Genomic DNA, 23,585 nt, shown 5'->3' with positions numbered 1-23,585 from the left:
TATTGTGAAGTGGTATCTTCAGGTCCCAGATAGTGCAATTTTGTAATCTAAACTACAAGGTCAATGTAAATGTGTTGTTTTAAGAAACTAACCTGAATAAAGGGTTTTGGAGCATGTTCCCTATGGAAAGGACTAAAGTAAACAGGTTATGGACTTGGGACCTACTGTACTCTGCCTCCCTGTCCTGCTGGAAATCAGGACTGGAGAAGTAGGGTTGAACAAGAGGACACTGCTTGCAAGCTCAGAACCAGAGAACTCAGTGGAAATCAGGGAAGAAGCTGTGTAAGGGGATGCCTGAGCAAAAAAAAAGCTCAAAATAGAGAACAACCCCAGGATTTTTAGGCTCCATCTATCGTAATGACAGTCTAATTCAGCTTTAAACCCAGTATAGTATTCTGAGGCTATGCCATAATAGCTAATTTGCTTGTAAATGGAAGTTAGTAATGCTTTATGTGCGACTTCCCACATCTAGATAGCAATTTTATCTCCATTTGTGAAGAAATTCTCTGTAAAGAAAGCAAGCCATGAAGTAAAAGCTCCTCCTCCCTCTTTCTCAAATCCTTTGAGTATTAAATTGGTTTGAAGATATATTTGTTTTGAAGCACACAATTTATCTTTCCCTGTCACTGCAATTCTGAAATGCTTTTATTGTCTTTCTAGACGCAGAAGAAAATCAGGTTTGCTTTAGTTTTTGGAATGATCTGATCAATGTTCGTTTCTGATACACATGGGAAAGCCAGTTTCTCCCTATGAATAAAGGATTTGTAATAAAATACGGGGCTTATTTTCAATGCATTAAAACCACAGATATATATGTATATTTGTATCTGTATTGATTCAGATCATCTTTTCCTATCTATGTGAGACCCAGATCTCCCAAGGCAGAAAATCACTATTGTGTGAAATACTGGCACAGTAGGATAAATAAAATTAGCACCTCATTAATGCCAAGTCAGTTGAACGAACTCTTGTTCTCTCTGAATAAAAGAAAACGTGGGAGCAAACAAACAGCAAAACACAATAACCCTGTCAGTCATCGTGGAGAATGCTGCTGCTTTGTGCACTGAAATGGTGCTGCTTTGTTTACAAGAGTACTCAGGGTGTTTGGAGAAGTCATGACCTTGGGAGATACATTTCACTGCAACATTTCCAACCACGCCGATCCTTGCAGGGATGGATGAGGATGGTAAAGCTGTTGCCATTATCCCAAAAAGCCAAAAAGGTGTGTCTGTCCATAGGTAGTCAGTGTCTGCCGTGTGGTGCTGCCGTTTAGTGAGATTCTGTTCCGAAATACAGCCAAGCGATAGGCAGGATTTAGAGACCATCCTTCAGCAGTGAAGGTGTAGGTCCAGAAAATACCCTACCTTTCCCAAGTATGATTTCCTTTATTTGTCATCACTGAACCAGGGAGCAGGAGCAATGGGGAGTCCAAAGAGCCAGGGACAAAAGCTTAGTTGTCCTTGCTGTTGTGGTGCTGTTATCCTTGAGCACAGCACATTCTTCAGAAGGTGAGGGTTTGCTCTCTCCCTAGTCCTGATAGTAATTCATAAGTTCAATATTTTGATTGCAGCTTTTAGCATGACAGATAAATTTGCCTCCTTTGAGCGAAATCTGGGATTAAAGGGACACAATGGTTTGATGAATAATCCAGCAAATCTGTTTAATTTTTTCCTGTATACAGATCAGCAGCCAGTTTATAGAGGATTCGTTCATTTAAGTCAGAAGACTTGGGAACAATAGGTATCATCTTCTTTATTGGATGATTGGAGGTGTATAATCATATTTATAATCTCTCTCTGCCCAAGAGACCCCAACATGGTGCTGGTTTGCTGACAAACCGATCCAAGAAATAATTGAGAATCTGTATTAGAGTTTTCTCCCAGGTTAGGTCAGTTTAGGAAGCAGAAAGTACCAAACAGTTACTGGATTAGAACATTACCTTGTTATTGCAATAATTAAAATAATTTAAAACAAGAGAACAAGCATGGTCTCTGGCAGTTGAGCAAAGCCTGCCTTCAGGGCTGAAAGCAGGGCTCAAAAATCAACATATAAATGAACATGCTTGGAGATGCAGCTGCTGCAGGCACCATTCCCTTGCAGGAAGCCAGGCACATATCATGGGGAAGAGTTTGGGATGCTTCTGAGGTGATGCAGCAAGATGTAATCAAATTAGGGCTTCTTTTGAAATGTTGGTGTTAATAATAGCATTAACTTGCTAAACATTCTGGTGTTTAGTTACACTCATCTTTGGCACATCCCAGGGAGTTGAGCCCTTTCTAGCTTTGTTCCCTCCCTCTTCCCCCCTTTCAGAAGGGCTCCCCAAGAGTTTTGTTGTTTATTTGGCAGAACTGGGGCAAGATGACTTTTGCAGACCCAGTGGCAGTGAATGCTTTAAGGAGCAGCTGGCAGGAGGTCCCAGAAGCTGGCACACAGCTCCTTTTGCACAGTCACTGAGCAGATTGCTCCCAAAGTTTTACTCATCCATGCTGGCTCAAGGCCTAGGGAGACACAGCTCCAAAGCAACGTACCCTTGTGGAGGAGCAGGGGCTGGGAAGGGGAGGAGGATGCACAAAGAGCTGGAAGAGACTGCACCACTGCAAAGGATTTGAATTTAGAAGAAGAATCCTACATAACCTAAGATATAGAATTGACTTAAAAAAAGTGCATCAGTACCTTGTTTAATAGGGTTCTACTGCAGACCTATTTCTAGATGTACTTCAGACCACGCATTATATATTCCACATTAAGCATTTTTTGATTTAATTTTACAGGGGAAGTCTGTTTCTTAATGGTAAATAACGTGTCTTGGGGTTTGTACTGATAAGTGTCATTCAAATGTCGTGGTTGACTCATAGTAAGGAAGTTCAGCAGTTCAGAGCCTCAACAAGAGAAGAAAAGACAAAATTTGGATACGCTCCTGCTTTTTTAGGTATGAGGCTGAGTGAATGCCAAGCCCAGATAGGCTGGCTGTCTAGGTTATTAAAATGGTTGGGCTTACACTATTTGCAGGAAAGAGAAATATCACCAGATAACATGTTGGTTTTGAGGCATTTCATCTGCTTTAAATCTCAGTTTGGAAATTCCTTCTTTGAGAGAGGAGGGAGAGTTTCTCTTATGCAACATGTATTTCCCAGAGTCTCTGCTGCTTCTCTTCATTGCCTGCAGTTGTCAGAGATTTGAAACACTGCCCCACAGTGAAGAAGACACTAAATAAAAAATGATAGTCCCCTGGTGATGGCACTGGGGGAGTTTATCAAGTTTGATTATCTCATCTGAGGGCAGAAAATGTAGATCTGAACTCATGACAGAGAGGAGTCCCCTGGTCTTTCTGCACCCTTGCAGCTCTCAGGCCCTGTGGTTTGTTTTACAGGTCTAGGGACTAAGTTGTCTCCTTAGGAGGTAGCTTAGAAGTGACACATTTTCATTAATGCCTCTGCCTTACCCATTCCATTTTTCCCAGCTGTTGGTGTGTTTGGGAGCTGCATTCTAGGTGAATTTCACACTAGTTATAAACCAGCCTGTTATTGCAGTGCTGATTGTGTTCCTGAAACCAACCGGTCCTGGAGGGTCTTGGGGGACACAGGTGGGTGGGCAGGAGGGTGCCCATGCTGAGGACACAAATTTTTGTGAGGATGCTTCTCCCTGGCATCCCAAAGAGAGCACGTGGAGGGTGTGGCTGGCTGGGGACTTCCTGAGCACCATTGCTGGTGAGGCTCCACAGGTGGCATCACATCTGCTTCTGTGTCATGGGATTGCTCTGCCGTGCTTCCATTCCATCCTTGTTGGCCTTCTCACATCACCCTGAGAAGTTTTTTAAACCAGGGCTAGGGTTGATCTGTGTTTGAAACAGTGACCTTAATAATTTACATAACGTTGTGTTTTTTTCTTTAAAATAATACCCCGCACAGAATCCACAAAGTTTTCTTGTTTGTGCTCTCAAGTCCTTGGATCTGTTAGGAGAACACTTGTGTATGTCTATTTTGCATAGACATATATGGTAAACCTCTAAAGAAATGCCATAGCCTGCAAACTCGTTTGCTTTGTACAGCATAGAGGTAGAAAACCTCAAAGATTCTGCCCCAGGATTTCAACTGCTTTCACACAGGGTAGGAAATCCTTAATAAACACCTCATGGACAAGGAAGTCCATGTCTCCTGTGAGCAGCTGGCCAAAAAGGTGCCTCTGTGTCAGCAATATTGTATCCAACTGGAGTTCTGAAAACTGAGCTCTCGTCCCTTTGGTAAAGTCTTCACGCATTTGTTAATGGAATTAGAGTCAGTGAAGTTGTGATACTGTAGTTACAGGGTAAGAGAACCCAGCTTTTTCAATATGTTCTCTCTTTCTGGATAAACTTAGAATTTTGACCGGGATAAATATTGCAGTTTGGGCATTAATCTAAAGCTCTGTGTGAACTACTTGATCTTTCTGAGTCTTATAAAAATAAAGTTGGAAACCTTGAAAAAAGTTCATAACTTGGGTGTTTCAAAGGCTTGCTGTAAATATGACAGCAAAAGTGTTCTGCTGTGGTGTTTCAACACTTTTCAGTTTTGTTGGGGAAGGTGATGAGGAAAAAAGAATTGTATAAATGTTTCAACTGTTTTTAAATACATGGTTAAGATTTGGTTCTTTGCATGATAAAAAACCTGTTTTGGATTCACTGTGAGAACTGCTTAACTTCTGTCAAAAAAAAAAAAGCCATTTTGATATCACCTGGGGAATCTTTCAAATTTCAGTTTGCAGAAGTTAATTAAGACTTCAGCATCATAATACCATCACAAGGCCTTGTGCTATCATGTCTTTGCAAAGGCTGAAGCATTAATGAGGAATGAAAACAGATTAGCTACAAATCCAAGGTGTGTTGTTAATTGCCCCTTCAAAGTAACGAGTTCACATAACTAAACACCTCATTTAGTTAAGAACAGCAATATGCATTTCCAAAGCTACTTCAGAAATATATTTTATCCAATTCAGAAGCCAAAGACCTCTTGCACAGAATTAACCTTGGATAAATGTAAAACTCTATAAGAATAACATAAATTCTTCACGGCCTTCTTCCTAACCAGGAACAGAAAAGCACTTGGTTATTTTTAGTAGGACAAATAGTTTGGGATCGTGGCCAGTAAAAGCAGAACAGGACTTCTGTCCTTTGCAGAAGACAAATGACAGTTCAAAAGTGAGTGTAGGTTGTAGGCATTGATTTCTGAAGAACACGGGCAGCTGATGAATTTTGTTCAGAAGAATGTGCTTGGGAAAACAAGAATCTCTTTGAAGTTCTTTTTTATTGCTGCAGTGTGAGAATCTGGGGTAGCTCAGAGTGTGTCACTCATGGTTACCTTTCTATCTGGATCAGAGAATACAATTTTAAGAGAATTTTTTTCAGATTAGGGACATTTAAAAAAACCAAAACAACTTGCAAAATGTGTTTCTTTACTTAATGGCTGTTAAATTCACATGATTTAAAAATACACACTGAGTTCAGTTTTTTACTTTAGAGTTGTGGTTGATAGTGTTTTTTTCGGAACACTTGAGCATCACTACTGCATCTTGTGATGGCCCTTGACTAGCTTCCAGGCTAGGACATTTGCATATTAATCCCAAAATATGATGAGTAGTGTTTGAAATCGGGGGTGGTGATCCTACCAAACTCCATTAAAGAAGAGTTCAACTCCAGTCCAATCACCATTTTCTGTGTAGTTAAAAACTGAAGTGAGAACAGCAGCCTGATACAATGCAGGGAGTGTGTTTGGGGTCCAGCTGTTAGGAGGGGACACAGTGCTTGGCTTTCAGCTTTAGTGAAGTGAGGTGGTTTCTGCCTGGCCCTGTCAGGTGATGTGTTCATTGTGAAGGGTGTTATCTCATGGGTGTGAATTGGGAGAGGGTGCAGAAGTGCCAGTACAAGTATTGCCTGTTTTCACAGGACATCCTTGATTTCCCCTTGTGGTCACTTCCCAGGCATCTCATCCCCTGGGTCGCAGTGGTTTCCAGCACTGAGTGAACGTTATGCTGGTTCCTTACATGTGTGTGCAAGTAAATCCTATTTGGCAGTTTGCTGCCTCTCAAGGTGGCAAACAAGCCTTTTGTTCCCAAGCAAGATCTTTCACTGTTGGATGAAAAATGGAATATATGGGAAATTAGTTCAACTGAACAGCAAAGTTCTGTCAAGGGGAAAATTTTCACACTGAAAGTCTGTCATGAACCATGAGTTATGGTGGGTGAATTTACAAATTGCTGTCAAACTGGTGCTGAATGATGTTAATATGGCTGTTCAGGGTAGTGCACATTTAATTGTTAACCAATGCCAGTATTTCTTCTGGGTCTATATATGTTTATTTAGTGTGCTTCTGCTACTGGGATTTTCAAGCAGCTATGTCAATACAAAGCCTTCTCTGAATCTGGAGCTGAGGAATTTTGTCTATGTCACGTTCCCCAGGAGATCATGCTACTACTACAGCTAAAAAAGCCAACGAAAACAACTCCTCCAACCCCATACAAACACATAGGACAGTATCAGTTTCTTGTGGGTAAAACACTACAGGTAACATATGAAGAACAGTAAATTTCTACCCTTCAGAACACACCTTTCTGTAGGATGGACATCTGCACTTCTGTGTGCATCAGTCTTGGGCTGCATTTCTTTCAATTAAATACACTGAGAATCCAGTGCAATTCAGTGTGAATAACTTCAGACTGCAGACATGGGCTGGGGACATATTGTCTTCTTCCCAAGATTTTGAATTGCAGTTTTGCCTCTTACTTGTGGGATAGCTTTGTCAGGTTTATGCTAACAGCGTGGAGCTTTGATTTCTTCCAACAAAATTTTGCAAGTTCTCCTTCTCATACATTTTATTCTGTGTCCCTCTATTTTTTTTCCTATTCAAAAATGCTAATTAATTGATACGTCTTTTGAAAACCATTGAAATTTAAGCTAAATGCAAAAGAATAAAACATAAATCCTTTTTCTTTTGAAATTACTGATCTGAAATATTTACCAACACTTTCAATGGTTTCACGTCTGCTTTTGGCATTAGTGGAATTTATCCTTGTGTCACAACACTGTGTGTAGGTACAGTTCTGGGAAGAGCTGGCTGGGCTCTTGGAGGTCAGAACAGGGGAAGACAGACTGCATGCACTTTGCTCTGAGTATTACTCAGTGACACAATAGTACAATGTTACATACAGAGGTGATGTGTTTGTTTAAAATGCTCCTGAAAAGCTGGTGAGGTTGTGCAAAGTGCCAGAAAGGTTATTCATGGAGGGGAGGGGTTATTCATATATAGTATGGAAGATGTTAAAAATGATGTTTGCGTTATAATTCATACATAAACAATATTTTGCTTTGTCTTGAGCTATGAGCTGCCTTGAAATGCCTGGACTCCCCATGCTGCAAGCACAGGCTTTCGACAGCACTGGCAGGGTTTGGTGCATGGATTTAATCAGTGGTTCTGGTGACTGAACTTGCTGCTCATTAACTGCTGGACAGCCCATTAATTTTTCAATGAACTTTTCTTCCTTTGCCTTCCAGGTTTATGATGAATGTGACTTGGGAAGGTAGAGATTTGTCCTTCACAGCAGATGGTTACCAGGCACACCCGAGGCTGGTGGTGATCGTGCTGAACAACGAGCGGGAATGGGAGAAGGTGAGCGCTGCTCTGGGCGTGGGAGGTGCTGAGGGACGAGGAGAGGGATGAATGTCACACATGGCAGTGATTCTGCTCTAGCACCTTTGTCACAGCACTGCAGAAAAGATAATTTTACACGATCCTGAGTATCTGATGAGTTTTAACAGGGAAAGCAACAGAGCAGTGAAGAAAAGCCACGTGGATTTCAGATTTCTGTGAAACACACCTTGCATTTCCAGTTCTTCTTACAATTTAGTAAAATAAAAGGGATAACTGAAAAATGTCCAAAAACCTGATCCTCAGCTACTTGAATTTGGATGAATTTTTATATCTTGAAAATTCCAGTCCTTTTATTTGCTTGATTTTGTATTTTTTGACATATTTTATAGTAAAAGTACAATTTTTAAAAAAAACCTGTGAAGTTCCTGTTGAATTGGGGAATAATGCTGTCAAAAATTCAGAATCTTGACTAGTTTAGGTAGACAAGTAATCTCCACACCCTTCTATATAGACTAGAGGGAAAAATGTCTTAACATCAAGGTTAACCATATATGTAGGTAATAAATGAAAAACTTTATCACAAGCATCTTTTCTTTAAAACTCCAGTCTCAGCCTGTGATTGTTTTGGCTCTGAGTTTTGCAGGCTGTGCCCTATGTTTTAAAAAAATGTTTTAAGAAACCGTTTGTAATATAAGTCTGTAGGAAAACATACATCTATATCATCCACCACTTTTATTTTAAATTCATGAAACATGATTCTGCATTATCTAAATTGCTGCTGAAATTTCTGAATTCTTTTTGTTATAGTTCTAAAAACCCATTAAATCAACTTAAAACTCCAGTTTATAAGACTACATGACTCTTCATGATGATGAATAATAATGACAAAATCTGAATTACTGAAGGACATCTCAATAAATATGCTAGTCATGCAAAAACACAGAGTAGTCCTAGTTTATGCTGTGTATTTCTTTATGTTCATTTGATGCAAATTTAATTCTCTGGATAAATTTAATCCTCTCCAAATGTGTCAATCTGAATCTTTGGAGGAATCATTTGCTCACTGACTGTTATGAAAATTTCTTACCCTATTTTAAAATTCTTCAACAGTCTGCATATCATATATAATGTTCTAGAAAAAATGTTTTACTGCTTGGGGAATATTGTTGGTATGAGATGCCAAAGGAAGAAAATGCTCAAAGAGGCAGCCAACAATGCTTATGTTAAAATAATTTCATACATTTTGTACCTTTAAACTTCTCTAAAGAGACCCTTCAAAGGGTTTGATGTTTTTGAAAAATGAGCTAACAGCAGCAAAGAAATACTGGATATATGAACCAACATTGTTTCCAAGAAATAACTTGAGCCTGATTTAACCTTCAAGTGACTTTTCTGTCAGAGAATGAGGATTTGGGGCAGGTTGTGTGGTGCCTGCCTGGGTGTTGTACGGCAGCAGTGCCCACCCCTCCTGCAGTGCTGGGCTGAGGGGCTCTCTGGAGGCTGATCCTTGGTTTGTCTGTGCAGGTTTCCAGCTGTAAATCCCTTCCTGCTCATTGTCAGGTTTGAGGGGCTTCTAGGAGGAAGAACAAAAATGGATGTGTGTGATTGTGTGTGGCCCCTGCTCTGGAGCCCTGCTGGTGGCAGGCCAGGCGAGGTGCGTGGGCAGGGCAGCCTGGGCAGCTCTGCTGGCTGCTGCTCCAGCACTGGGCTGTGGGAAGGGGCCAGGGTTAATTAGGAATTATGTCAGAGGGGAGAAGTGAAAGGCGGCCAAGAACGCTATGTCACCACCAGACTTAATCTTCTGACCACAGGCTGATCCCTGCCTCTGTGGATGAGGACAAGTAGACTGACTAATCAATTATCCTGGCAAGCTGGACATAGCTCTTGGCTGTCTGGGCACACCCCACATCTTTTCAGCACAGTGTCACTGCACTTCAGCTCCACTGACTTGGAGATTGAGAAGGCCCTTCCCTTCCACATGGTCTATTTGAACAGCTCTCATTGTTGCCTCAGTGTTCTCTCCAAGTTGCACGTTTTACCCCAGTTTCTTTCCTCTTGTTCCTTTCTCCTTGAGCTGTTTTGCTCAATTTTAAAACTGTCAAAGTTACTCATCTGAGATCTAACATTTGCTGCTCTGAGTTTCCAGACAGGCATGTGCTTCTCCTTTCTCTTATAGTGGAGCAGGGAGTATCACAAAATAGTTTGATTGAAGTCTTATTAAATATCCTCAGTCCTATATGGAAAAAAATCAAGTCTTAGTATCTAATTAAATGACTTACTCATGTGAAAAAATGACAATGCAACAGCTTAATCCTCATAATGTAACTAATGTACATATTACAAGTAGCTACTTTATTATTTATGTAGAAAGAGTAACTGTGGTTTAGGTGAAGATTTTTTTACCTGGTATTCACCTGAAAATTTAAGCTTTATCATTAAAACAATTTTTCTTTGGTTTTAATCTGCTTTTTACTAAAAAAAAAATCTTCCTTGGTTTCAGAATTTATATACTTCACTTAAAGCTTGAGGTTATAGAGAAGCCATTAACCATAGCTGGAGAACATATATCTCACCCCTCGGAAAACAGGTTCTTTTTTCTTTACAAGTGACTCAGTATTGAAACTTTGAGGTGATAACTTCACATGTAAATGGGTTGTCCCATATCAGATGCTGAAAAAAGCTGTTTGGACGATAATAGTTTGAAGACTGAAAATCACTTTTTGGGCATGTTTCGCAGGCATCCAGCAAGATATTTTGACAGATCCTAAAGCAGCTACTCAAACTTCTGACACCAACATTCATATTCTTGCTGCTGATCTTGACAGGCAAAGAGATTTTTAAGAAGACAAGCTTAATGTGCTTGTTAAAGTGAAACTTGATAAATTTACCAGAGTTAACAGTGTTGCCCAAATATCACCAAAGCGCTGCAGGATCACTGTGCTAGTGCTCAACAACCTTCAGAGGTTCAGCAGCCCCAGGTGCAGCTCCCCTGTTAATGTTACCTCAGAGAGGTGGGATCTGGATGTCTCACCTGGCCCATCAACTTCACTGAGCTGCCAACTTCACACACTGCTAGTCTGGCTTTTTTTTAAAATTAATATATTTTTTAATGTGGAAATAAACCAAATCAATCCAATATTAAAATCATATACTAGAATATGATTAGCAGTGGCAAAAGTAGGCAGGTTAATTAGCAGTGCATATCACATATTTTAAGGTGGGGAGGACTGTATTTAAAGATGAGTGTGTAAAGATGAGTTCCAGGGTAAAAACAATTTTTATTGGTGCTCCCAGGTAGATATAGATAAAATTATCATGGTGGTCTGTATTCTGGGTGAATTTGTCTGCTATGTGGAACAATTGCTAATTAAACACCACTGCAAGAACTATTAGTTACATCCAGGTTTATTCTAAATAGAGCCTCTCATCTTTAACTTTCTACTAATGCAGGATTTAATGCAGAACTTGATTTTGCTCTGATTAAATAGCATATGCCAGATTTACAAGCTCTGTGTGGGGTTGTACACATTTGTACCTGAGTAGGAATGAGTGGACAGAGGGTGCATGATTCCTGCCTGGAATAAATGAACCAAGGTCTTCACAGAGAGCTCCATCTGGCTACCAACCTCCACCATCACATAGCCCAGAAAAGACAGCTTCTGGATCTGACTGTGGAGCTGACTTCACTGGGCAGGAGCTGAGAAACCCAGTGCCTGGGCAGATTTCTGACAGCTTTTTGTCAGAGTACTGTGGGGATAAAAAAATCAGTGAGGTGCTCCAGGGTAATTTCTTGTGAAATCTCAATTGATTTGAGCAAGGGTCGTGACAGCTGAGGGATCCTCGTGTCTCGTGATAGACGTTCCCTAACACTTGTGAGGAAATGCAGATATTTTAACTAGAACAGATGAAATTGCCTGAGCTAATCATCTATTTGCTGGGATATCTTTTGTCAGTAGCTCTGTGTTGTAATGTGATATATTCTTTTTGCCCATAGCAGAAGCAGCAGTGCGCTCTTTAACATCTGTTGGGCTGTCATTCCCTGTATTCCATCCTTGTTGTTTTGTGTATTTAGTCTTCCTGTAAATATGCCTATCCTGACACTTAGTGTCGGCTGAAAATTGCATATTGTTTCTGTATCAGTGAGCTTTTGCCTAGCCTAAAGGCCTTTCCTTTGACCTTTACTGTGCTGAATTGTTTGAGTTGCACCAATTATTATGCAGCATTTCTTAAATCATCCAAGGAGGATGGATCCCACCTCTTTGCTGATGTAAGGGAATCACAACTCCCATGGAAAGCAGAGGTGGTGTGCTTTGCCCCTGTTCTTTACACCTATATATTAGAGAACAGGAAGACTTTCAGGGCAGCTCTTCCTTTCTGGAGGTAAAGTTACGTCTGTCTGGGCATTCCTGGAATGCTTTAAGGTCCTTATTGAGTGCAGAGGTGACAGAAAGTCTTCTCCCACTGGGAGGTGGAGGAAGGAGCTGTCAATTTGTTTGGCTCTCTTCCTTTCTAATGACATAATCAACTCATAAAATGGCTCCTCTGGCATGAGTCTGAACTCTGGAGCTTCACAGTTATCTGGGACGTTGCCCAGAACCAAAACTGTACCAGCCACTGAGGATTTGGTGAGCGCTAATTAATAAATCCGTATTGAAAAATGAGGCTGCAGGAGGTGGTAGCTTTTCTTTTTCCTCCTGTTTAGAATCTCTCTGGGTCCTGTGTTTTCCTTGGAGCCCTGCTGGTCACAGGACTGGTGCCTTCCTAATGGTGTCAGCAGCAGCCATGAGGGAAGAGGAGGACATTTACATTCCCCATATGAGATTTTGCAGCAGATTTTGAAAACTTCAAAGTCTTTAAATGGATGTCTTCAAACCATTCAGGACTGTAAAACACTTATAAATAAGACATGGAATATTTTGTCATTTAAATTTAGAGTGCCATTGTGAAATGCAGACCTTCAGAGGCATAAAGTGACACAAAGGTTTGCAGCGGAAGGTGTACAGCAGATGCTGTGTCTGGAGGAAGGGTTTTGATCTTGTGCTTTGTTCTGCAGCTGTTATTGCTAACCTGATAAACCCTATTTTAGCTTTTTAGTTACTGATTTAAATCTTCCATAGTAGCTCTTCCTCTTAAGTGGAAAAGTGTAATGAAAAAATAGTAAGTAAACATTTTTTCAATAAAGCAAGATGGGTTAGATTTCGTATTTGCTCAGCACTATTTTCTTAACTGGGACAGCTCAAAAAGTATGTTTTGCAATGTATGTGAGTTTAATGTAAAAGGAACATCCCTGAAAATCTTCCTCTTTTCAAAGGTTTGGCTGGGTACTCCTGGGAGTGCATTTACTATCCCTGTTGTCATGTAACATTTTTTCTTACAAAGGAATGATGAGTGTGTACTGTGTGCAGTTCCCATCTGCTGGGAGGAGGGTGACAGGACCGAGGTATTTGTTTGTTTTTGGTGAGATATGCCAGTGTGACAGACTCTCTTTCTGTGCCAACATTGGCACACAAGGAAGCTCTGCTCAGGATCTGGCCTTGCTCTTTTTCTCTGGTTCGATGGCCTCTGTGAGGGTGTGTGAACAGGATTGTGCCAATCATCCTTACATTGTTCAGAGACTGCTTTAGGATGCAGCGGGAGGGGGACTCTGAGGTACAGCAAGGTGTAACTGTGCAGGTGTCTGTGTGCCTTTGGCTGCCACACAGAAACACACCAAATTCTTCATTATCACTCTCCTTGGCCACAATCTTCCAAAGATAACGAGGCTTGGATGAGGTGGTCAAAACACATGTGCCAGAGTCAGATGAAAGGTGCTTTAGGCAACGGTGGATGAGATGAGATGAGCACCCTGTGACTGCTAATTCAGTCTGACTTCAAACAAACTCTTCCATGCTCTCAGCTATTTCCTTCCTGCATCTTGTAAAGATTAAACCAAAGAGAATATTTCAGACTGTGTGTGAAGTGGGAGAAAATAGGAAAAAATGTGCAAGTTCAAAAGAAATACAATGGTTATATGTACCATTGCATGTCTGTACTTGAAGATGAGTTTTGCAGCTACCATAGTGAATCAATGGTTTGATTCATTACTGAAACTGTATTTTTAATGTAATTTCCATTCTTTTGGCAATAAATGAGGATTTCTATGGTTTGGGACCCAATCTGTCCCCAAAGCATTTCTATTGCCCTTTTTTTGTGAGGGCCACCTTCTGTATTTCTCTGGGATCAAGGCCATGTTATTATCATCAGTATAACTAGGAATGACAGAAAGTTATCCTAAGTCTCTGACTATTTTGTCTCATTTCTATACAGAACAATAAGTGTATCTGCATGCACTTTTGGGCAGTTCTGTAATAGAGCATGTCTGCATTTTTAGCTTAGTACTACCCTCAGCTTGAATTTTCTTTTTTAAAAAAATGTTTGGTTTACAAATACATACTTCTGTGTTTATTACTTCAACACAGCAGTTTTATAGATACAACTCTCAAAAGAAATTATTTCCCCAGATCCAGGTGTTTAAAAATGTGTCTGGTTATATCCTCCTCAACAGTAAAATGGAGTTGCTCCCACTGAAGTAGGAAGAATAGCAGGGTTCTGTTAACACCAAAGCAGTCACTGTGCTTTTGGTAGGGCCAGGTGACCTCATTGGGATGGTTCTTGTTGGTCCCTGTGACAGGGACACAGATGCCAGGGGGTGGCTGGCAGAGAGATGTGCTTGGGGATCAGAGGGTGGCTGGCAGAGGGATGTGCCTCGGGACCAGGGGGTGGCTGGCAGAGGGGATGTGCTTCGGGACCAGGGGGTGGCTGGCAGAGGGATATGCTTCAGGATCAGGGGGTGTCTGGCAGAGGGGATGTGCCTCGGGACCAGGGGGTGGCTGGCAGAGGGATGTGCCTCGGGACCAGGGGGTGTCTGGCAGTGGGATGTGCTTCAGGATCAGGGGGTGTCTGGCAGAGGGGGATGTGCCTCGGGACCAGGGGGTGGCTGGCAGAGGGATGTGCCTTGGGACCAGGGGGTGGCTGGCAGAGGGGGATGTGCCTCGGGACCAGGATCTGCCTCCTCCCAGCATCCTGCAGCGAGCGGTTTGGGAAGGCAGGGCTGCCACTGCTCCAGTCCTGATCACACAAATGCCATCACATTTCCTTCTGATGCTTGGAACAGGCAGACGGGCACATTTTCCAATTCTGAAATCCATCGTATTCCTTGGCACAGTTGCTGTTTGTCTGAGGTCCTGGGCTGGCTGGAATCCTCCCATTCCAGATGGCCAGTTCCATGTTGTCCTCGGGGCTGTGACGGCACCGTGTAAGCTCACGTAAACCAGCACACACTGCTCTCACTACCACTACGCACCATACCTTGACAATTTAACCGGTTTATTTATAGAAACAATAGATTCTTTCCCTGTGTCTGAACTAGCTTTTCTCCTAAAGGCTTTGTCCACCATGTTTTGCTTGAATTTTGTGCTAGAAATGTACATAAAGAGTAATCATACATACAATTTCCATTGATTTGAGTGAGAATTCTACTTCCCTTGAGATATTTTGAATTTCCTAATTTAAGTGAGTAGAGATTTGCCATTTCTGCCTCCTACATTAAAGTTCAGTAAAACATTTTATAAACAGGATGGAAAGGAAACTGAAAAGGTCATGTGCTTATAGGCTTCCCTAAATAGAAATGGATATAAATCATGTTCTTTGGGAATTTTTGTGATTAACTTTCAAGTTGTTAGAAGACAGAACATAGGTGACAATTTAAAAATTTTTTTAAGGACCTGAGTCTCTGATTGTACTGTTAATTCCCACCATTTTCTTTGCAAAAGAAATATTTTAACAGTCGTATGATTATGTTGTTATTTGTTTAGCTTAAGCAACTCAAGAATTATTAAAATGCATTAGGTTATAAATTATGTGGATTACTAGCTCATTTATATTATCTGTCATCAGATAAAACATGTAATTAGATTTGTGGATAGCAAGTAGTTAAACAATCTGAGGAGGAAAACACTAGACTCAAAAATGTTTAAGTCATAAACCTCCTTCTGGTGATCTGGAAATGGAAGGAAATGTGGGTTAATTTAGAAGGGATATTTTATAATAGTAAATAAGCTGGCAATTTTCATGTGCACTGGGGTTTGCTTTCTTAAACCTGCCCAACAGTTGGCATTACTAAAGCAGGATAAAATAGTTATTTCTAATGAGAAATATTTCTAATAAAAATTCTTACTAAAAATGTGGTTTGGTCTGGCTCTGATGGAACCCTGCGTAAAGGCTTTCACAATGGCTTTTCAATATATAAGAACAGAAGAGTCTTCTCTTTGGGAAGATACAGAAATGACATTATGGTATTTTGGTTATTGGTCAGATGTGAGTGTGAATTAGGGTTTTTGTTTGGGGTTGATGGGGGTTGGTTGGTTGAGTTTTTTTGTTTTTTCTTTTTTAAGTAATTTTTAATTTCTTCTAATGGGTCCTGGTTACAAATAGAGTATCTGGTTGCTGTTCTGGCTCAAATAGAAATGCTGAATGTCAAATTTCTGTGGCAGGTGATGGACTGTGTTAACTGATGACATCCAGTCTGTATAAAACAGTTACCTATTAAAATAATGTTACCTTGTCTTTACCTCTGTGCATTTTCTCATTTCATGATATTACTAATGAATTTTAAAGTAATTTTAACAACAAAACCCCAAAACAACTGTCCTGGCCGTGTAATTCCCTGTACCTGTGTCCCAGCACGTTTAATATCAGACCCCCTTTGTCAAACTCCAGCAAGCAGCTCTCAGCAGCCTGTGGATCTTGGCCTTTCAGGTGGGGAAGTGGGAGAACAACTCCCTGAGCCTGAAGTACTCAGTGTGGCCAAGGTACAGCTCCTTCGCAGACAGCGACCCTGACGACAACCACCTGAGCATTGTCACCCTGGAGGAGGCTCCCTTTGTCATCGTTGAGGATGTGGATCCTCTGATGGAAAGCTGCCAAAAAAACACCGTGCCATGCCGGAAATTTGTCAAACTCAAGTGAGTAAATACACAGCATTCCCTTTTTATCCTGACTGCAAAATATGGTCTTCTATTTTCTCATTAATTTCCCTTCCTTCCTTCCTTCCTTCCTTCCTTCCTTCCTTCCTTCCTTCCTTCCTTCCTTCCTTCCTTCCTTCCTTCCTTCCTTCCTTCCTTCCTTCCTTCCTTCCTTCCTTCCTTCCTTCCTTCCTTCCTTCCTTCCTTCCTTCCTTCCTTCCTTCCTTCCTTCCTTCCTTCCTTCCTTCCTTCCTTCCTTCCTTCCTTCCTTCCTTCCTTCCTTCCTTCCTTCCTTCCTTCCTTCCTTCCTTCCTTCCTTCCTTCCTTCCTTCCTTCCTTCTTTCCTCCCTCCCTCCCTCCCTCCCTCCCTCCCTCCCCCCCTCACATGGTATGCTCTTTAAAAAGTTGAAAGGTTCTGGTTATACATGTGTAAGTCACATTGAATTATTAACAAGATAGTAAGTTTACAGTGAATTCAAAGTCAACGAGAATTAGCCCTTTTCAGTCACATGGAAGAAGATTGTGTTCCAAAATGGAACTGTTTTAATGAGTCCTCTTTGAATTGTTTCCAGTTATGTTGAGATACGCCTGCCTTCATTAGTCTGTAACAATTTGAAAATGCCTCCTAATGAAAATGTAAGTTTATGCAGAAATTTGCTATAGAAAAACCACTCCAGCATAAAAGACCACTGTGACTTACCATCAAGAGAAAAGTCCCCTTCTTTCAGGGCTCCATAACTTTGGAGCAGTTATTAGAAATCAGTGGAAAACTTTTCACTGCACACTTGTCAGTGGTGTTTCACCTTCTCTATGCTTTGATCTGTGTATTTATAAACTGAATATAACAGGATTTTTACTGAGCAGGTATTAGGGAATATGATGCATGTTTCTGAAGATATCCAGAGACTGCTAAATGGTTGTGTACATGCTTCCTGAAGTCCAGAGAAATTTTTTTTTTTACATAACTGTATTTAGTGAAGTTCTAAACTAGTTTTATTTTAATTTTTAATTCTTCCAAAGGCTCTAAGATATTGCCTTGCCTTCTGAAGATGCTTATACTGAAAGGTTCTAGAGGTCACAAAATGAACATTTCAGAAAAAAAGATGAAAACTTGTATCCTTGCACTTAAAGGCAGCCTGAAATCCACCTCCAAGTGCAGGGAAAGGTACAGTTTAAGAAGATGCATCCATTTCCAGCATGGTGAACTGCTGTGCCTTTTTATAGTTTACATGTTCTTTAATTACTAAATGGCATGTAGTCTGATGTCTTGAGAGTAAAAGTAATAAAAATTTAATCGAATCCTAAGAGAGAGATTATGAAGAGCAGGCTGCATGGAGCAGTGCAGTGTGTTGGGCTGGATCCTGGAGTAGCAGGATGTCATGTGGGGTAACGTTATCTCTGTGTCTCACCAAGCAATTCTGTTGTGATCAGCAGGAGCTGCAAACACCATGTAACTGTAAGAGCATCCTGTGTGTTATTTTTCCCTTGATTCAGAAAAACATGGTTGTTGGGAAATAAAATTATTTGGATCAATAAAAGAACTGTGCAAGTAATAGGCCTGGAAATTTTAGGCTTGTGTGTGAGAAAACTTTCCATGGGAAAGTCCCTGTGTGAAGGAAACAAACAGGCCTGAGAAAACTGAGAGGCAGTGAAAAACTTGCAGCTGTGCTATCCGGGAGTGAACGAGGGAGGTGAACACTGAATTCTTTTGATCCTAACAAGACTATGGAAATTTGCCAATGTAAGTCCAATTATGTAGAAATAGAAATGTGTCTTGATAAGCTTTAAGCCACTTAGGAGCTAACAAACTGGTATACTATATAAGTGCCTTTGGACTGCTAATAGACGGAGTTCGCTTATCAACCATATTGGTTTTGGACTGTTTCTCTCTCCCCCCGCTGGGGCCCGGGCTCCTCGTCCCGCTGAGCTTCCAACACACGGTCACTCGCAAGTATGGCAAAAGGTTGTTTCACAGTGTGCTGTATCTTGCTGTTGTGCTGCCTCTCTTTCTCCCAGCAGGAACATTTATGTGTCTTTTCTGTTGACAGCAACAAAACTAATGAGGGAACTAATGTTAAGAAATGCTGCAAAGGATTCTGCATTGATATCTTGAAGAAGTTGTCTAAAACTGTCAAGTTCACATACGACCTGTACTTGGTGACAAATGGGAAGCACGGCAAAAAAGTCAATAACGTGTGGAATGGAATGATTGGTGAAGTAAGTTCTCTTCTAGATAAAAGAGCTCTTAAGTAAGAACTCAGCGATGTCTGGTTGAGCTCTTTTGGAAGAATGAGGTATCTCTGCTGAGTGACATTGGTGGTGTGTTCTCCCTGTGGATCAGGTGGTGTATCAGCGGGCAGTGATGGCTGTGGGCTCTCTCACCATCAATGAGGAGCGTTCGGAAGTCGTGGACTTTTCGGTGCCATTCGTTGAGACCGGGATCAGTGTCATGGTGTCACGGAGCAACGGCACAGTTTCACCATCTGCTTTTCTAGGTACGAGTCTCCAGCCTGTCCAATTAACTTAATTGCATTTCTGTAGAGTTTGGTAGATTTAATTGTTTGTTAAGATGTGTAGTACACGAACACATTTCTGTTAAGTTTTGAATTTTACATTAGGAAGTTTGTGCTGTGTTGATGTGCTGATTAATATGATCATTAGCAAATGGAGACGGTGCTGTTGTTTTCGAATGCTGAAAGTGAAAATCAATGACAGTGATTTCAGTGTGAAAAAGAATCCCCTAAAATCTTCAGTTAGGAAAATTACATCCTCAACCCTGCTTCCCTACAAACTAATTTATGCTTGTTTAGCCCATCATAACTGGTTTAAAATCTTTTTAATATTCACAAAATAATTGAAAAACCCATGGTAGAGTTGAAGAGCAACTTTCTTATCTTTAGATGTAATTTAAAGCTAGTTTGATAACAGTTACCTCTGGCTTCTGAACACCACATTGCTGCTCTGGTGAGCTGAGTGTTTTCTCCATTGATGCAGCTGAACAGTGGAGGTAAGGCAAAGAAATGAAAGGCTGAGCAGAGAGGAGGTGGGATATAGAAACAAAGACTCTGGGCTTCTTTCCTTGCATGGTTCTTGTTTCACTTGTGCATTTTTCCTTTTGTTACTTCCCTCTCCTCTTTTAGTATTTATAGTCTCCTTTACAATTTGGCCTGAAATTACTGAAGCTGAAAAGAGAATGAGCCATGAGGTGGTTCAAAAGTGCCTAGAATGCTGTTATGTTCTTCAAAATGTATTTGAGTCCACTATTTTTAAAGATACCTTGTATAGGAATAGTGACACTAAAATGATTAAGTGGAAAAATAAAAAATCAGTATATTCCAGATATCTTAGGGCACAGTTTAGAATGTTCAAGTCCATTGGGTCAACAGTGAGGCCTGTTCTAAATTGCTAAGTGGAAGTTCTTCACTCCCCCTGAAGTTGCTCATAGACATTGAAGAACAGATTAGTGGTATAGTATCAGATACAAGCAGGCAAATAATTTAATTTTCTTACACAAGAATCGTCATTAAAATACAGAGCTTATTTCTCATATCTGTTGCATAAAAGCACATTACAGAGATGATGCAAGTAAATATAACACAGTGAGTAATCAAATAATTTCCCAAAAGTGGTGGTATCTAAGCAGACTTTGTTGGTGTTTGATATGAATGAAAGACTTTAAAGTGAAATTGCAAGAAACTGTACTTGTAATGAAAACACTCAGAGAGTATCTTTTCATTTCTTTGAGTCATTGAGTTGTAAAGCTCATTTTTAAAATTGCAGTTGCAGCATGTTGAAATGACCATTGGAAATAAGTATTGGGGTGTTTTCTAAAGGGCAAGTGCAGCTGATTTTTTACTTATTTCTTAAAAACCTGTTTACAGCCACTGTCAAAAGAGAAGCTGCTTTTGCATTTTTCACAAGCAACAGAGTTATTAGATTTCTAAAATAAATTTAATGTTATTGGTTTAGTTGGAGGTGCATATAATTCAAAAGAAACAAAAATAGCCCCTTCTCATAAAGCTCTCTAAAATAGCTTTACTTTTGAAGAAATCTGATTTACTGCACCAATAAATCAAGTCTGTGCTCTCAGAAGTATGCTGGTTTTTTCAGGCCTAGATGAAGCTGCCAGTTTGCTGGAATTGACTGTGTATTTTGATGAGGTGTGCGTAGTAGTAAAATGTTTTGCCTTGCAAAATACTATCAGGCAGATAACTGAATTTATTCACAGACTGATTTTGTTTCAATTAAGTGAATGCCTGAGAATAGAGTCGTCTTACATAATTCCTTTAGAAGGTTTTTAAAAAATCTGTCAAATACAATATAATTTTTAAAGAATAGCACTTGATTAGCGTTCCTGAAATATCTGTGTTTGTGAATTGTTTCGATGAATGTGGACAAGTACAGGATTTTTTGTGACTAGATTCTTGCAGTCAGTTGTTGTGTCCAATAGATCTGAGTAACTGATGGGCTGTGACAGCCTCTTCCTCGTTATCTGCCGTGTTCTGCTTCTGATGTGCCTCCTTCAAATGTGAATTTTATCCACATTAAAACATTTTCACATTGTACTAGAAATCATATATACTAGATCTAAAAATATATTTTTTAATGATTCTGTGGAATTTTGGTTCAACTTCATTTAAACAACCAAATGAAAAAGGGAAACCTCAGATCTCCATTTCTATATTTTTCAGAGGGAGAGTTCATAGGTGAGGTCAGGTTTTTTTTCTGGAGGCATTGATGGAATAGAAAATCTATGGCTCTCTTTATTTAATGTATTCCTTAAGTACTGGTTTTGGTGGTGGGAGGTAAGACTCAAAGACATCTTTTTCCTTGCTTGATATTCTCTGTTGTCAGTCATTTGAAATGTACACTGACAAGTCATATATTAGTATTTTTCTGCCATATTATAGCTTGCTGAAAATTGCTTTAAAACCTGCTGCTTGCCTGAGGGAAGTTCCCTTTCTGTCCTTTGAGAATCAAAGCACAGAGCTGAACGTGTAATTGGATCTCTGATATGACAGGAAGATCGACTTTGTTATTCAGTTGATTTTGTACTTGTTCAATCTTACTGCTTGCTATTCCAAATAGCTTTTTGTTTTCTTATTGCTTCCATTAATTCTCTACCTCATTACCAGACTCCTTAAATTATTAAAGAGAATTCTGCTTAAACTCCTGTTTATAGCTCACTTTTGTACATTGGCTTGTTTTGCCTTCTGCCTTATTTCGATTTTCACAAATTACCATTGGTGTTTCTACACTGTTGCTTTTGATAAGGGTTTTATCAGCCTTGCTTTCTTCTGTGAGAATGCTGTCAAAATTTTATGGTAGTTCTACATGAATTCCAATTTAATCCAATTAATAACTGAATTCAGAAAATATTTTTTAGACTGTATTTGGCTACAAAATGTCCTTTCCCTGGCTGCTTCTACGTAGATCTTTCTCCACCTTTTACAAATTCTGTTATTTCCCTAACTTTCCATTCTCTTCCCAAAAAATAATTATAGTACTTGAAAGAACTTCCTACCCTGTCTTAAAAATAAAATAATTAATTGAAAAAATACTGCCCCTTTGCAGGAGGAAAGCAGTTTGGTTTAAAATGTCCCTGCTTTGCCTTTTTAGTTACCATCCAAAATCACCAGTGGGGCTATTTGTTATTTAGTCTTGTCTTAGTTCCAAATTTCTGAAGAAATCATAGCAAAGACAAAAGATGTCATGAGTTTTCTATGCTTGGGCACAAATTATTACATTTCATTCTATTCTGGGTGAACCATCTGAGTTTGGGGAAGGCTCAGATTGGGCTGTTGGGCTTAGCACACCTCAGCTCTCACTTATAGTGCTTTCCTGCAACGAGGGAAGAAATTTCAGTGACTTTAATCTTAAATTCAACGAATGAAAAAGCTACAGGAGAGGAACTTCTTGGGCTTTTAAAAACAGGCAAGGCATTTGAACAGACTAAGTTTTAGTTTTTGTAGTTCCAAGCGTGTCTTGATTCTGTCCCAATTAGAAATAGTATACTAAGATCTGTTTTCTCACACTTCAGAGCTTGCTCACACTTGCTTTATTTGCACAAGTTATGCTGTAAAGTGCCCCAAATAAGTTGGCCTGATAAGGAGATGTTACTTTGCCATGCTAATCTTAGAGATATCCTTGTACCATGGCAGCTACCCCAGGGACTCCTGAAATGACAGAGAATCTGTGGTTGGGGAAGATGATATTTGATATTGATATATGTTGGTGCTTAGTCTGGTATTTGAAACTGATTTTAGTTTTATGCTCCAACCTACTTCTTTTACTTAATTATGGTTCTTCTGTCTTTCAAACTGACATTCAATTTTCCATAAACCCTTTTGATTTCAGTAATTTGCTCCCAGATGAGAATGAGACATTCAAAAGGATGTGTTTACAATTGATAAATACATCATCTTCATTGCAGGTAGATGAAAGTAAACATAGAGAGAAAAGAATCCTGAAACAAAAGCATTTAGTTTGAATACAAGTATTTATCTTTCCTCCTCTGACACTTTTTGTTGGATAGAAAACAAGACATCTACTTCACTGAATTACCAAATGTATTAAACATATGCTTAATTGCTTTTGCTTTGCAGAAATGCAGTCATAGTGGTTGGACCATTCTGTTGATAAATTTGTATAGCAGAGGATGAATAGGCACAGCAGCCTGATTGTGGACTGAATAAGCAGCGAGTCAAACCAATTATGTGCCACTCAGTGTCAAAGAAAAGTGTGCAGCTTTTTGTTTTGAATTGCAACTTACATTTAAGCTTTTGACTTTATGGATTTTGTCTATATATACTAACAGCAGTTCATTATATATTGCTCCTTAGTTATTTGCTTGCATTTTTGTTGGAAAAATGTAATGTGGAGGAAGCTGCTGGGCTTGCCTAGGCGAGGGCATTAGAATTCTTGTGCTGTGACTGGTTTAATGAACTGTATTTCTGTTTCTCCT

General features: G+C 39.9%; 1 protein-coding gene across 4 annotated transcripts in view; it reads left to right on the top strand.

Moving 5' to 3' along the window:
• Positions 1-23,585, top strand: part of GRIN2A (glutamate ionotropic receptor NMDA type subunit 2A) — a 184,348-nt gene that overhangs the window by 122,207 nt on the left and 38,556 nt on the right. For all 4 annotated transcript variants that reach the window (XM_069029955.1, XM_069029954.1, XM_069029953.1 and 1 more), the window contains 4 exons: positions 7,523-7,637; positions 16,416-16,621; positions 18,670-18,838; positions 18,963-19,116. In XM_069029955.1, the coding sequence (XP_068886056.1) occupies positions 7,523-7,637; positions 16,416-16,621; positions 18,670-18,838; positions 18,963-19,116 (644 nt within the window). The remainder of the gene's footprint in view (positions 1-7,522; positions 7,638-16,415; positions 16,622-18,669; positions 18,839-18,962; positions 19,117-23,585) is intronic.

The sequence above is a fragment of the Aphelocoma coerulescens genome, chromosome 14 (genome assembly GCF_041296385.1).
Source record: "Aphelocoma coerulescens isolate FSJ_1873_10779 chromosome 14, UR_Acoe_1.0, whole genome shotgun sequence".
NCBI lineage: Eukaryota > Metazoa > Chordata > Aves > Passeriformes > Corvidae > Aphelocoma > Aphelocoma coerulescens.
Note: the sequence above shows the minus strand (reverse complement) of the source record. Positions and strands in the feature narration are given on the sequence as shown.